This window comes from Dermacentor silvarum, chromosome 9, assembly GCF_013339745.2.
Source record: "Dermacentor silvarum isolate Dsil-2018 chromosome 9, BIME_Dsil_1.4, whole genome shotgun sequence".
Taxonomy (NCBI): domain Eukaryota; kingdom Metazoa; phylum Arthropoda; class Arachnida; order Ixodida; family Ixodidae; genus Dermacentor; species Dermacentor silvarum.
This window is the reverse complement of record NC_051162.1, coordinates 76,447,857-76,461,934: the sequence shown is the minus strand read 5'-3', so window position 1 is coordinate 76,461,934 and position 14,078 is coordinate 76,447,857. Positions and strand designations below refer to the sequence as shown.

General features: G+C 42.2%; 1 protein-coding gene across 1 annotated transcript in view; it reads left to right on the top strand.

Annotated features, from left to right (window-relative positions):
* LOC119465324 (ryanodine receptor-like) overlaps nt 1–12,669 on the top strand; it is a 268,769-nt gene extending 256,100 nt beyond the window's left edge. The window contains 11 exon segments of the mRNA XM_037726127.2: nt 187–290; nt 1,608–1,665; nt 1,985–2,061; nt 2,252–2,331; nt 4,057–4,155; nt 5,030–5,127; nt 6,514–6,717; nt 7,961–8,218; nt 10,636–10,790; nt 11,728–11,786; nt 12,531–12,669. Of these exon segments, the coding sequence (XP_037582055.1) occupies nt 187–290; nt 1,608–1,665; nt 1,985–2,061; nt 2,252–2,331; nt 4,057–4,155; nt 5,030–5,127; nt 6,514–6,717; nt 7,961–8,218; nt 10,636–10,790; nt 11,728–11,747 (1,153 nt within the window). The 3' untranslated portion in view covers nt 11,748–11,786; nt 12,531–12,669.
* Nucleotides 12,670–14,078: the final 1,409 nt, after the last annotated feature.

Below are 14,078 nucleotides of genomic sequence, written 5' to 3'. Positions count from 1 at the left end.
TCGATCTTGCTTGTATTGAGGGTGGTTGCATAGTGTGCAGTCTATAGACTTAGGCACATGGGCGAGCAAGATGACCTCTGTTGTGTACGTTATACCTTCCGCTTAGTAAGTGGAATTTTAGGTGTTTGGTGTAATTGTGGCATTGTGGTGAAGTCTTACTCACGGTAATGGCTGCATTTCCTCTAGGGACGAAATCGCTTTCCTTATGAGCTGCTGCGAACCAAACATGGATGACCTGATTGATTATCGCGAGTTCACGGAGAGGTTCCATAACCCGGCCAAAGATATTGGTAAGATTTTATTTGTTGTTACAATGTCCTGCAGTAGTAGCGCTTATGTGTTGCAAAACACATTATTGCTTAACAGTGTATGAGTGCCATTTTCAGGCAGTCCTTTCTGCATTTAGCCTTAACAATAAAATTGAAAAATTGAAGGATGCTTAAGCTTCGCCTTTAAGAGTGGAACGCCATAGCGTTATCGGGCCCCGTTCCCATCTCATTTTTAGTGGGCTTCACTGCAACACTGAAAGTGAGAAACCGGCTTACAAAGACTAAGCTTACACCGATCCCCTTATAGTCGGCTTCACTTTTAAACAGAAACGCATTGTTGGGCAGACGTTTTTCCAGGGGCAATATAAGTCGTCTTATATTAAAATGTGAAGGCCCTAGCACCTTTTTTATTCTTTTATTGATTGTTTGCTATTGCCCCGACGCGTGCGCGTGTCCAAAAGGCATTAGACAGGCGAAGTGCCAATTTTGATTGCCAAAGATGCGAGTACCAACTGGATAGCATTTTCGCAAGTAAACTACCCGAGCGCGCCGCTGTAGGTCTGGTAGAAATGCTGGAAACGGGTTTGTGTTGGAGTTTCCTCGGAACATAATCATGTTTTCTCGTACATTCAAATTACAATCCGACGCCACCATGTCTGTAGGTTGTGGTTAGGTTATACTTTACCAATTTTCTGACGCGATTTCACTGTGAGAAAGTCAATTTTTGTTCACCAAAACCTTGCACCACGTGGAGGGCCTGTGCGGTCGGGCTGGCTGGGGATGATTTTATCCGCCACGGACGCCGACATCCGGCCAACGCCAACGCCTGATTTTCGGCGACACGGGGCCCTTTACGCTATCGCGTGAAAAATGAACTGAAAAGCAATTAGAGATATGAGAATACTCTTGGTTAATTAGTTTGTCTGTGCGTATTATTGTTGGTGTTATGCATTGTTCGCCAGCTCATGTTAGTAATGTCAGCATTATGTTTAATTATTTTCCTATTAGAAATGGTATTTTGATTCAACCTTCAGGTAACCAGGCCATAAATTTTAATTATTATTTAGAGAATATTTATGTAAAGAAATAAGTTGACTGAAATGTCTTACACGGTGCAGTTATCTGAATATTGAATGTCAGGAGGTCTCAGAGTTGAGAAATGTGCTGAGATTATTATCATGTTTCTCATTGAAAGCGCAATATACCATTCCCTGTGAAGCCATACTATGAAGCTAAAACATAGGAAATTATCTTAGTGTTTCCCAGTCTTACAATATAATATCTGTTATTTTTTGCCCCACAAGTGTGGACAACTCTTGATGACAAACTCTGTTTCAGGATTCAACTTGGCCGTGTTGTTAACAAATCTTTCGGAGCACATGCCAAATGATCCACGGTAAGGCTCACAGTCATGTTCTTTTCTTGTGGGAAGCCGCCATTCTTTATATATATATATATATATACAATAAAAGAATGCCAAAATAATGCCGAGAAAATGCGTAGCTTTAACCACAACACTGGTGGAACAAATCCGTAATGACTACAACCATGATATGTAGACATCTATTTTGTACATAGCCTTTGTTCTGCTGGATTCCACTTGTGACTATGCCCCACCTTGTGTAGGTCTCTGCTCTTCATAGTTATCTTGGTCATTGTAAAAGCTCTCATATTGTTTTGAGACCATTAAATCCAAAGTCATGTTGTCCTCCCAGGTTGCAACGATTCCTGGAAACTGCTAGCAGTGTGCTCAACTATTTCGAGCAGTTTCTTGGTCGCATCGAAATTATGGGTAAGCTGGGAAATGGTGCTTGAAAACTCTTTTTGATATCTGTGGCAAGGAACTTGATGTATGGTGCTGCGGGTTAATGTTCTCTTTATGAACAAGAAGGCGTGGATGAGTTCATTTACTAAGATTTGTGTCCTAGAACCTGAAGCTGATTTGTTTCTAATTCTTCTTTCTCCCCGTGTTTTATTTACAGGTAGCAGCAAGAGGATAGAGAGAGTCTACTTCGAGATCAAAGAGTCCACAATCGATCAGTGGGAAAAGCCACAAATTAAGGCAAGCACTCTATTCGCATTACTAATATAAAGTGGTTTACTTGCTGAGCTTTAAAATGTCACCCTGGAGCACAACCGTCTTTTGCTGCTTTGCACACCCACCAAACTTTCTCCATGGTACATGCTGCAACATGGCAGAGAATAAATAATGGTCTCTGAGATTGAGAATGAGAGTTACCACTCACAGGGCGTATTGCATGTCAAAATCTCAGAAGCCCTATTGCATCTTTCCATTGTTTGCTGCACGGGGATGCTCGCAGCAGACTTTGCCAAGTGGGCATGGTAGGCAATAGAAAAAGGTGGTGTAGTTTGGTGGCAGATTCATTTAATAACTACATGAAACTTATTAGTAAATAAAGATATTGGAGGACTCTGGTGGTAGTTATGGAACTGACACATCTAAAAACGCTGGCTGCTATGTGTTCTTTCAGCTCTCTTTGTGTCCATTCATATGACGTAACAGAAAACCATTGATAACATGTTTCCATGACAGGCATAAGATTAAATGAACACAGAATGGTGAAGAAGGCAACGCAGTGTTTAGATTTACAAAAAAATAGTTTGCCAGTTTGCCCCTTATCTCACTGAGATCATTATCATCATTGTCGTTGTCATTGTTGAAACAGCTAGCCAGTGTTTGAGAATACTTAAGGACTCTTTTGAAATGGTGGTTTGCACTTTTTTTCTTAGCGCATAGTATCAGAAAATAAATAATATAATTATGTATTCTTTGAAACATTCGGAGCAAGATGAGGACGAAAATATGAAAGTGCTTCATGATGTTCTTGTGCTCTTTCTGTCTCCGCACTTATGCTCACAAAAGTTTTTGGAACACAAAAGTAATAGAAGAGCAAATTGTTTTTCAGCTCTTGCGCAGCCAGGAATTGAAATTAATGCATATCCTTCGCTCATGTGTGCATTATGCGCAGTGCACTTCTCAATTCTGTAGTGCAGGCCACGGTGAAGTTCACTTTTGCAGAGCTGTAAGCTGTAGCCTACAGTATTAGCTGCATAGCTGATCTTCAGACCGAAACTGCATGAAAGCTGTGGTAACTAGATTCAGAAAAAATCATTCTAGTAATTTTTAAGTTCGTGTCTGCTCTATTTCTTGTGAAAACTGAATAATAACGGTCGAGGGGAGGGAATTAGCAGGAAAACGGATGTGCGCACAGAAAAGGGACAAACACATGTGCAGTGTGTGCATCTTTTGCTGTGCTAATTTCCTGCAACATTTATGCAAAACAAACTAGCCCAATAGCTAGTTTTTAGGCATAATAACTACAATTTGACTTTCTGTCATTGGAGGAACATTGGTAATTGGTGTTGTGGCCAAAAAAATTGGCACAGTTGTTTTCGTGCAGTTACACTGCCCTCTACTGAGTGAATCATCACGTGTACACACGCCTGATACATTTTGCAAAAGTGTCAGAAGGTAAAGTTCTCTCAACTTTACTGTCTCGTTGAAATTAAAAACGTGAAGTTTGAGTGTATTTATTACTGGTGGAAACAAATTGAGAAAGAAATGTGCTGTTTTCGCTCGAGTTAAAGCTGTAACTGCAGAATTGTGACAGTTGGAGTAAGAACTTGTCCTGCAAAGCCGAAATAGCTTGTGCACTTTCCTGCAGCTGCTGTAAGATGTTATGTGATACTTGGCTTGAAAAGTTATTTTTATAGTAGCACCATTGTGCTATCCGGCTCATGTGTATGTTATAATGCCTGCATGCAGGAGTCAAAGAGGGCCTTCTTCTACAGCATTGTGACTGAAGGTGGTGACAAGGAGAAACTAGAGGCATTCGTTAACTTCTGCGAGGATGCCATATTTGAGGTGTGTTACTTTTTTTCCTTTTGAACTTTGTACTCTATAGCTACACCTGTCTAGTGCGTAAGTGAAATCCTAATTATAATAAAGTTGAAAACTGACATCCCTTTCCTTCGTTCGAACCACAACACATGAAACACTGCGTGTTGATGCTTTATGTGGCTGCAAAAAGTCCAAACGTTTGCGCAAAGTCTTTGTCCAAAATTTATTGTTCAAATTTCATCTTTCTTACCAAATTACCAAAATGTGGTCACTGACTGGCTATAGACATTCAGTAGGTATAGTTCCAGAAAGGTTTGCCGTTGTTGGTTTCACAGAACAAGAGCCATGCTTAACAAGTGTCCATTCACTGAACTGACATGAACGTGTTAATTTAATCTGGAGTACTCTGAGCAATCAATCAATAGCACTGTTTTCTCTGTTTTTCTACTCATGTTTCCGTCTTAATAGGTATCTAAGGTGAAGAAAGGCTATTTATACAGTTTATATTGTAAAACAATAACAAAAGCTATCGAGGAACAGCAGGAAGGTTTGAATAACAGTGGTTGAACAAGAAATGTCGCCGTAGCCAATGTTGCGAGAAAGTGACTAGATTTTGACTGGATCTTTATTACCCCGATGAAGACAAGCCCACTTGTTCAAATGCTGGCTACAGTCACATTCCTTGTTTGTGCACTGCTGATTACTTAAGCCTCCATCTTCCTTCTGTCTTAGCAGGAATAGTCAGCACATTGCCTGGAATGCCAAGTTGTGAAGATATTTGTCATATCAATGGTTGTTACTATGCATTAACTGCACTTTTAGCAAGACACAGAGCTGTGTGCAGGCACTGAGGCCGGGTAAATCAACAGGAATTTACCACGTAATTTGGACTGTCCAGATGCAACATGCGAGCAGCATATCAAATGAAGACACCGAGGAGCCTCCAGCCAAGGCAGATCCCTACACATTCTTGGGAGCGGAGGAGGCGAGGCCACCGTGAGTGCCTTTCATTACAACCGCCTTTTTTTCTTTGTCACTAAGGGTCCGTCCTTTCACCACCTTTCCTGACGTTTTCGTAAGACTTTGATAGTATTTTCAGCTCACCAACAGGTGGTTCAAATTGACACCATTGTAGCTGCTATGTTGCCGTGCGAGCACGGTGAGAGACTGTTTAAACAAGAAACGGGAGTACATAACAGGATGCGTTCTTGGTAGGGCAACTTTACATGTGAGAGTGCTGCCATGGCTCTGGCACAGACAACAGGGAATTTAGTTCCAGCCATGTCTTTAACACAATGAATACAGCTAGGTTACCGGCAGCAGTGAATAGGGTTCACTGACGTCATCATGGCTCCCTTGTTGGTGAACAAGGACGGTGAGAAGCTGGGTCCATGACATCACGTGAAACCTATCTGCTGCTTTGAGAAAAATGAAGTTTCCTCTAAGCTGAAAGCTTATGTGAAACTTTATTGTCATCTTGTAATCTGTTTCATTACTTGAGTGGAAACAGCGTAAAAAAACATGACGTCAGACAGGAACAGACGCTCTTGTGTGCCTCTTTCTCGCGTCATTTTTTAGCTGTTTGTGCTGAAGTCATGAACCAATTAGCCCAAATGCTTATGCTTCTCCGGTTCTTCATTTCTTTCTTGTTGATTTGATTTTTTAATGCAAACGAAAGCCCTTGCCGCATTTGGCGCTAATTCTGTAGGATCGCAGTACGTGATTGGAAACCCATCACCGTAACGCCTCACACGAGGGCATCACCTTCTCTTCTGATGGCAGTTTACATTTTCCTCGAAGGAAAATAACAAGTGCAGTGCAGCCCTTGCACCTCGTCCTGCCGCACTAAGGTGTACAATGAGATCGCAAACCAGCAACTAGGGGTAAAGAGGTGGATCGGTACTTGCAGCTGTTCACTCTCTATGATGCTTTGCTGCTAGGGTGGTGTTATATGATAGCTGCTACGATATGGTGTTAGTCATAACCATATGAAGGCTAATGAAGCCAGTGCCAGCATTGAGAAAATAATTGTTCTATTTTATTGAAAGTTAGAAATATTAAGGAAAATGGAACTGAAAGTGGACGAAAAGACAACTTGCTACACGTTGAAGCTGAACCCACATGTTCCACATTACGCATGCCGTGCTTTACCAGTAAGGCTACCATAGTCGCCATCCTCTCCTCCACTTTCTTGGGCATTTGCGTATTAGACACAATAGCAGTTGAGACAAGATACCATTTCAATAGGCTTGAATAACCAGGGCAAATTTACGCGAGACCTGCCTTATTTTTCATTTCTTTTTAGAGTCTTTAACAACTACTCGCTTGGTCCACCAAATGCTTGTTTGCCAACCTTTGCTGACTCGCCGTGTCTGATTGCAGGGGCCCGCTGGAGCCTCTCAAGCAGGGCCTGGGTCTTCTGCGCGACGGCATTGGTGCGTTGCTCTCGGTGCTGCGGCCGTCCAACATTCGGCGCCAGTACCAGAAGCTGCGCTCCATGACCTTTGGCGAGATCTTGCTGGGAAGCTTCAAGATGTCCTTTTTCGGATTCTTCTACATCATTTGGCTCATCTTTGCCTTTACGAGGTCGGTGTTTATTCTCGATATTAGGTGTTTATTCTAGACAGAAATAAAGCACTACTTGTGCTGTGTTACCTTGCTGTCGTCCTCATTCTCACTGGGCTTTTACATCATCGATGGCCGTGGTGGAGGCCATAAAGCCAAGGACACTTGTGTACTAATATTTAAGTGCACGCTAAAAACCTTTGGTGGTCACAAGTAATAAAGAGTTCCCGGCCAGGGTGTGCCTCATAATCATATTGTGGTGCCTAAAAATTCTGGAATAAAATTCCTAAATTTAATTTATTAGTACATCATATAGTTCTGGCGAGCAAATCGTATTTTTCGAAGCACGACATCCTTGTGATACCTCTTTTGTATATTTGGCTCTAGTTACCTAGACTAAAGCGTGCAATTTCTCGAGGAACTTTTATTGTCCGACTGTTCAAATTTATGCGTTATTATTTTTGTTTATTAGTCGCCGTGTACAGCAGCTTTTGTGCCTTGACTAATTTGGCAGCATGGTGCTGGTTCACGGCCTATGGCACTAGCATAATGTCTTGTCATATCTTGCTTTCTCAGCGTTCTCGTACACTTCATTCAGAGATACGCATTTTGTTTTGTCTGCAATGGGGATGAAACAGAAAGATGACAAAAAACACTTAATGGCGTCATCGTGGCTTTGGTTCTGCCGTTGTACAAACCCACTGTGTTGTCCCATTTCGACTCTTCTGCCATTCCATGATATTTGTTATTCTATTATCCTATCCATCTGCTCTTGTTACGTACTTCTCATCACATTTTTATCCAATTGTCATTATGTTCTTTTAGCTCACTGCATTCCCTTATCCCATCCCACGGTCCTGTTTCACTGTTGTTCTGCTGCTGCTGAAATCTGCTGTTCCCACCAGTAGGCCTATTCCGGCATCAGATTTTCTTATCCTATTCTAGCCCACATTTTGTTAACAGGTCTTTCCTTTTTCAAATATTTTTATCCTTCATCATTGACCCACATGACAATCGCCCCCATTATCACCAGCATTGGATAATGATTGATACAAATGGTGACAATTGAACAAAATATGTAAGATGAATCTAATCCTAACAAAATACAGCTCCTGTAGTGCAGTTTCGTTGTCCACTCCTGTCACTGTTTCATGAGGTAGTTACGGCTGGCACTAGTCACTGTGAGACTGTTACATGCAATAGGAAGCTCAATTTCTCGACATAATGTCTCTCGCGGACGTCTGCCGTGTCTTTCCTGTCGTAGGAGTGCAATAAGCGTGACCCTGCGGCTAATGGGTGGCCAGCCCCTGGTGGGCAGCGCGGTGCCCGAGGAAGACACCAGGGGACTCAAGTACGGTGGTGGGATGGGTACACCGCTCGCTTTAGAGGCTGGACCCGCGGCTATGGCCATGGCAGCAGGCATGGGAGCTGGCGGGGGACTGCCGGCCGAGGCGGACATGGCCCCGCACATGCGCGCCTTCGGCCTAGACATCACCAAGACCGAGGAAGATGGTGAAGTCAAGTGAGTGTGGGGGAACAATATTGTCGATTTATTTTTGTCGCTTAAATTTGATATATCTATGTATTTAAATTTAATTCAAATCACATTTATTTTAATACTATACATAATAAGTACAGATACATGAGTACGCACCCAAGGTATTTCATCGTGGGTGGGACCTCCTGTGGAAGTAAAATACATAAAAATAAAAGCGTTTTGATTGAATAAGAGAATACAAAACATAGCGTGTAAATTAACCTTTTTGACCTTATTTATGCTAAATGCAAGAGCATATTTTTGGCTACCCTACCATTCAGTGGTCTGTCTATCTGTCCTCGATCTCTCGCGTTGCGCATCTTTCGAAATGTGCAGCACATTTGGCCACAAAAGTGGCAAAGCCAAAGGGCCCCATCGTCAAGCTCCACTCAATCAGCTCGAATGGCATGCGTGGATCGGGCGTGAATGATTAGACGTTTTCCAGAGAGGGGTAGTGTGTTTCGCTGCAAAAGCGGCAATGCCTAATGGACGCATCGTCATGCTCTGCTCATTTGGCTGTAAAGGCATGGGCGGCTCGTGCATCGAAGATTAGCAGTTCTCCAGAGACACGCAGTGCATTTTGATGCAAAAGCGACAAAGCCGAACGAATGAGCCATCATGCTCCGCACAATTGGCTGTAATGGTATGTGCGGCTCATGCATGGAGGATTAGAATTTCTCTGATGACCTGCAGTGTATTTGGCTGCAAAAGTGAAAAACCAAATGAATGCACCGTCACACGCCTTTCAATTGGCTGTAACGGAAGCTGAATAAAATGTGTGCTGTACAAATTGGCTCTTGTTTCACCAAGACATTCATCGTTGATGGGATCTGCCGGAATTAAAAAAGTATATTTGCCTTGCACAGTGGCTCCGTGGCCCTGGCATTTTCATGTACTCAATGGCATTTGCGTAATACCGGATTACCGCACGCTTGCAGCGACATCTTGTGATGCTTTATCTAACTCCAATGTCATATAGAGACACAATTTAGTGTTCCATGACTGTTCTTTCAAAAAAAACATTTCAAAAGTCAGCGCATTCATGATTACTGCACTTCTGAAAATTTACACTAAAAGCAAAGTAGACTACACTTGGATCTGCAGAATGAGCTCTGTGTTTGGTGGCACCACCAATCCGGCTACTTATGTTTATGCCTCCACTAACGTAGCGCGGATCATCCTGAGTATAGTGGAGTACCTGACACGCTAAAGCTATTGTGCTGCTGAGCGCGAGGTTGTGAGTTTGATTCCTGGCAGCAAAGGCCACATTTCAATACGAAGAAATTCAAAATGCTCCTTTGTACATAGAATTTATGCGCACGTTTAAATGCAACTCAAGGACAGTGGCATTACAGAGGGGAGTGGGTTGCAAGAAATACAAACAGTAGTAGTAAATGAAAACAAATGATGCACTGAGTAGTACTATTAACAATAAAATTCAAGTAGCATGTGAGTGTTGCAGTGTGATGAGCGGTGCTGCTGTGATATCTTTCAAGAACTTGCTTTAGGTACATTTTGGTCTTAAAACAGAGCTAAAAGGGCAGTGGCTTTCGTGTTTTACACTGGCCTGTTCTGTTCCCAAAGCCATAGAGGTTGACTTTATAGAGCCCACGCCTGTTAGATAAGGATGCTATAGGTATGTCTTGTGGGTTTAGTAAGGAGGTTTGACGGCAGTTGTAAGTGGAATGAACAGCATTCATGCATTATATTGTGCAACAAATGCAGCGATATTTTTCAACAACATTGAGAAAAAAAACCATGGTTAATTTGTTTCTTTTTTTTGCTTGGGTTACCACACGGCATGTCATAGTGGAGTTAAATATAAACATGCAGGTCCATTTCATAATGGTACTGCAACAGTGAACTATACATTGCGTTGTCCATAATTCATCTGTTATAGCCTTCTACTGGATTACTGTTCCATTTCACACATTTAGAACACTTTATGAATTGTCTTTGTCCTGGGACATGTGTACAGTAGATGGTGGGCATCTGCTGCAGATGCAGCAGCACAGCGCCTCGGACACTGGACTTGTTTCTATAGCATTTCCTAAAATTCTAAATGCATTCACAGCTCAAAATAGTAAAAACTTGTTCTTTCACGTGTGGGGATCACAGTTTAATTTAAACCTAACTAGGTTGCAAGTTTTCATTCACTCTTTAACCAATGATTTCTTTTTATTGTGTCCAAGTGTGTGAAAAAGAAAAGCATATCTCTAAATGTGCAAGTTATTTCATTAAGCCTTATTTTCTTGTATATATCGCTTTATTCGAGTCTTGTACGCTGCATCATCATGTGATTTGGCTGAGAAATAGGCCAAGCCAATGCTCTTGCTGCGCAATTGTTGGAATTACAACGTAATACTATTCTGCACATACAATTTGCTTCTCTCTTTTGCCAGGTACCACGTGCTACCTCCAAAGTCTACGCTGAGCCCCCAGTCGAGCATGGATGATGCCGACCAGACCACCGACGAGGAGACCAGCAAGGGATCGCCGCACGAGAAGGGCTCACCCGATGGAGAGCTGCCAGGATGGCCTTCCACCAGATGCACAGGTAATAGAATGTGAGAGCTGGTGATGAAGCACCAAGTACCGGGAGCTGGTGGTGAAGTACCAAGAGCTAGATGGTGATGACTTATTTTCAAACATGCAGTCTCAAATGATATTGCACAACATCATGCGCGGATCCAGGGGAAGAGGCCTGAGTGCCCCCCCCCCCCATTACATATTGCACCGCAGTTTAGCTGTCCTGTACAGTTGCTTTTTATGCATAACATCCTGGTTTCTAGAGTACGGTTGCACTCGAGGTAGGGTGCGTTTGCTGGATAGTATGAAGGGCGAGCAAAATAATGTACACTTTTTTTTTCTCGTGAACGGAGTGGTCGTAGTCTTGCGTGGATAATGATGTTGTAAGAAAAAAGGAGACAGTTTCCCACCACTTTTCTGACTGGCACTAAACAGTTTTACTCTTTCTCTTCTCCTATTAAGATTGCAATGCCGCTACTGTTTGTGTTTTGCACAAAACCTATCCTTAGCATCAATTTTACACCCACATAAAAAACTGAGTATGTTTGAATTTGGGAGCTTAGCATCATATATGCAGTAAATTTTTTGAGGTTGAGGTACGTGTGTCCTCTTGTTTCCTGAAAACCCAACTCATGACCATCACTGACCTCCCAGAACCTACCCTGGATCCACCTTTGTACAACATGCACTGTCTTTTGTCATCACTGATGATCAAATGGTTTCACTTGAATTAGTGTCTGCTTTGTGACATAAGACAGTGCCCCACAAGATTATCAAACCATCATACGTTGCACATTTGGCTGAATGTTATAGGACCTTCATTTTTTGTTGTTGTTGTTGGGAGGACGTTTTCTAGTGTACTTATTTTCAATTGATGAAAGGTATATGTCTACGAACATTTCATTCAGTGGGACGCAAAAGTTTTGTAGGAGCTTTTCAGCTTTTATTTATGTCAACTTTTTCAGACAACAGTCTTGGATGGTGACGTCAAGACCAAGGAGGCTGGCCAAGCTACTATGGATGGGTGAGCACACGTGATTCTTCATTGCACATTTTTTATTCTGCAGCTCCTGCTAGAATCAATTACACGCTAGAAAAACATTAAAAGCAGCAGCCTTTATCTTACTCTCTATTTAAATGAGGTTGGTCTTGATGTGTGAAACAGAATACTTTTCATCTGAATACCAACTAAAATTTTCACTTAAGGACTAGAATAAGCCATGCAATGATTGAAAAATAGAAACAACAGGTTACAGTCAGTTGAATTTTCTTGCAAGAACTTAAGAAATACGCGTGTTTTATCTGGAATAATTCTCAAACACACTCATCGTCTGCATTTGATGCGGGACAAAAAATTGTTTGTAATAAAATGAATGGTGGCTTTGTCTGTAATTGTTAGGGTGAAACAAGGAGCACATTGGGTCTTCCCAAACCAATAACACACGGTAACCCATTCTACTAGGGAGAAAATGTGTTTCTTGTCTAGCATCATCACGGATTACCTATAAATCATTGTGGTTGTGGTTTATTCTGGTTTAGATGGGCCAATGCTGCTTTCAAACGGGTTGTAAACAAACTACACTGCGGTATGCCACCTCTGTCCAATCACTTCGTACAATCGAAAGAAAGCGAGAAATTTCGCCTGAAGACTTTGTGTACCTGTATCCCTCAGTTATGCAACATTCAGTACAAGTGCTCATTAGTGTAGGCACGAGTGTCCACACATTCAAGGTTGGCTGTGTGGTTCCTTGTGTGGCACACCATGCAGGGATGTTAAGCGTGCTGCAATGCCAACACCAGAGATGGCGGCCATGATGATGGCACCCCAGATGGCAGCGACGGAGCCACCCAAGCCAACCGAGGCGCCACCCGTTGCCGCCATCGACTTAAGCGAGTACAGCCAAAAGATTGTGGTAAGCGGTGGTTCTGCTACTTGACCTGCATACGAAAGAACTACATTTTTAATTTCTTTCTAGTTTTAAGAGGCTTAAAGAAGTTTTCTAATAATAATGAAGTGAAAAATGTTTGAGCTTGTTGCTGGCCATATGCTTCCTGTTAACAATACAGCAGAAAATAAATCTAAGCGGCCAAATTAAATATCCTGACGTGAAATATTGAAGTTTTGTTCTTATGACCACTGCATCTTTGTGTCCTTCTGATAAACGTGGTTCCATGAACATGCTAAAGCTTTTAACCACACATCAATATCAACAACTCCTTAATGTACGTTCAGTTTGACTTTATGAATTGTTTGACTAGGAAGCCAGTTGTTGATGCAACGGCACACATTTAGTTGGAAAGCAAATGTGACGCTGCAGTAGTTTCTGTGGCATTCGTTTTCATGAACAGCTGTCAGACAAAAACCAGCGTGTAGCTCTATGTACCATCTCTTTCCAAATAGTGTCGCTAGCCCACAGGCATAACGTAGCGTGTGAACGTATAGTCCCATAGCCTTGGTAGTATTGCTGGAGCTTGCCTAATTTACACTCTTTCCGGTATACTGCAGTAGCCATCAGTGTCGCAGATAAGTTATTATGGAAAAGAAAGCATTCTGGAGCCTCGCCTTTAGATACTGGTGCATCACACTCGACGTTCATCAACCTTTAGTGTTCACACGCAAACCAATAATTTGGTATCTCGGGACGATCAATGGGATTCAATTTACCGATAGTCACACACTAGCAGTTTTTGGCATGACTATGAACCAAGATTCGTACTGGACCAGGCCCATCACAATGCTAAAGAAAAAAACTTTGGAATTTTAACCCATACATCCTGTGACTTATGGCTGGGAAATCACGGGGAGTATTTGAAACATTCATGACGCAGTTGTACCGTCACTCTATGTTGGCTATCCGCGGTACGCATCTTCCTCCAATTCTGAAATGTAAAGCATCCAAGCAAAAGCACTGAGGATATGTATCAGACTTTGCCACTGTGCATTAACTTCAGGGATGGTTCCCGAGGCCCAGTCATGCCCAGCCAGGATTTACTTTGCTGAAGAGCTACTCCGTGTTTACCTCCAATATATTGCCAGACACTATAGTCATCACCTACAAAACATTCTTCAAACAGGGCCGGACTCAAATTTCTTCAATGCATTATTTTCACAACAGCAAATGTGGTTATCTACTTGTCCGAATTCCAAAGCGCTGTGCTGTGGGCTATGCCACATCCGCAGGTCTGTTCCCGTAATAACAAACAAATCAATAATGCTAACAACCACTCTTAAACGTTTCACTTTGTCTTACATTATTGATATATACTGTGACAGTTTCCCTGTGTTAATACATGACTCTAATACACATGTTTCTAC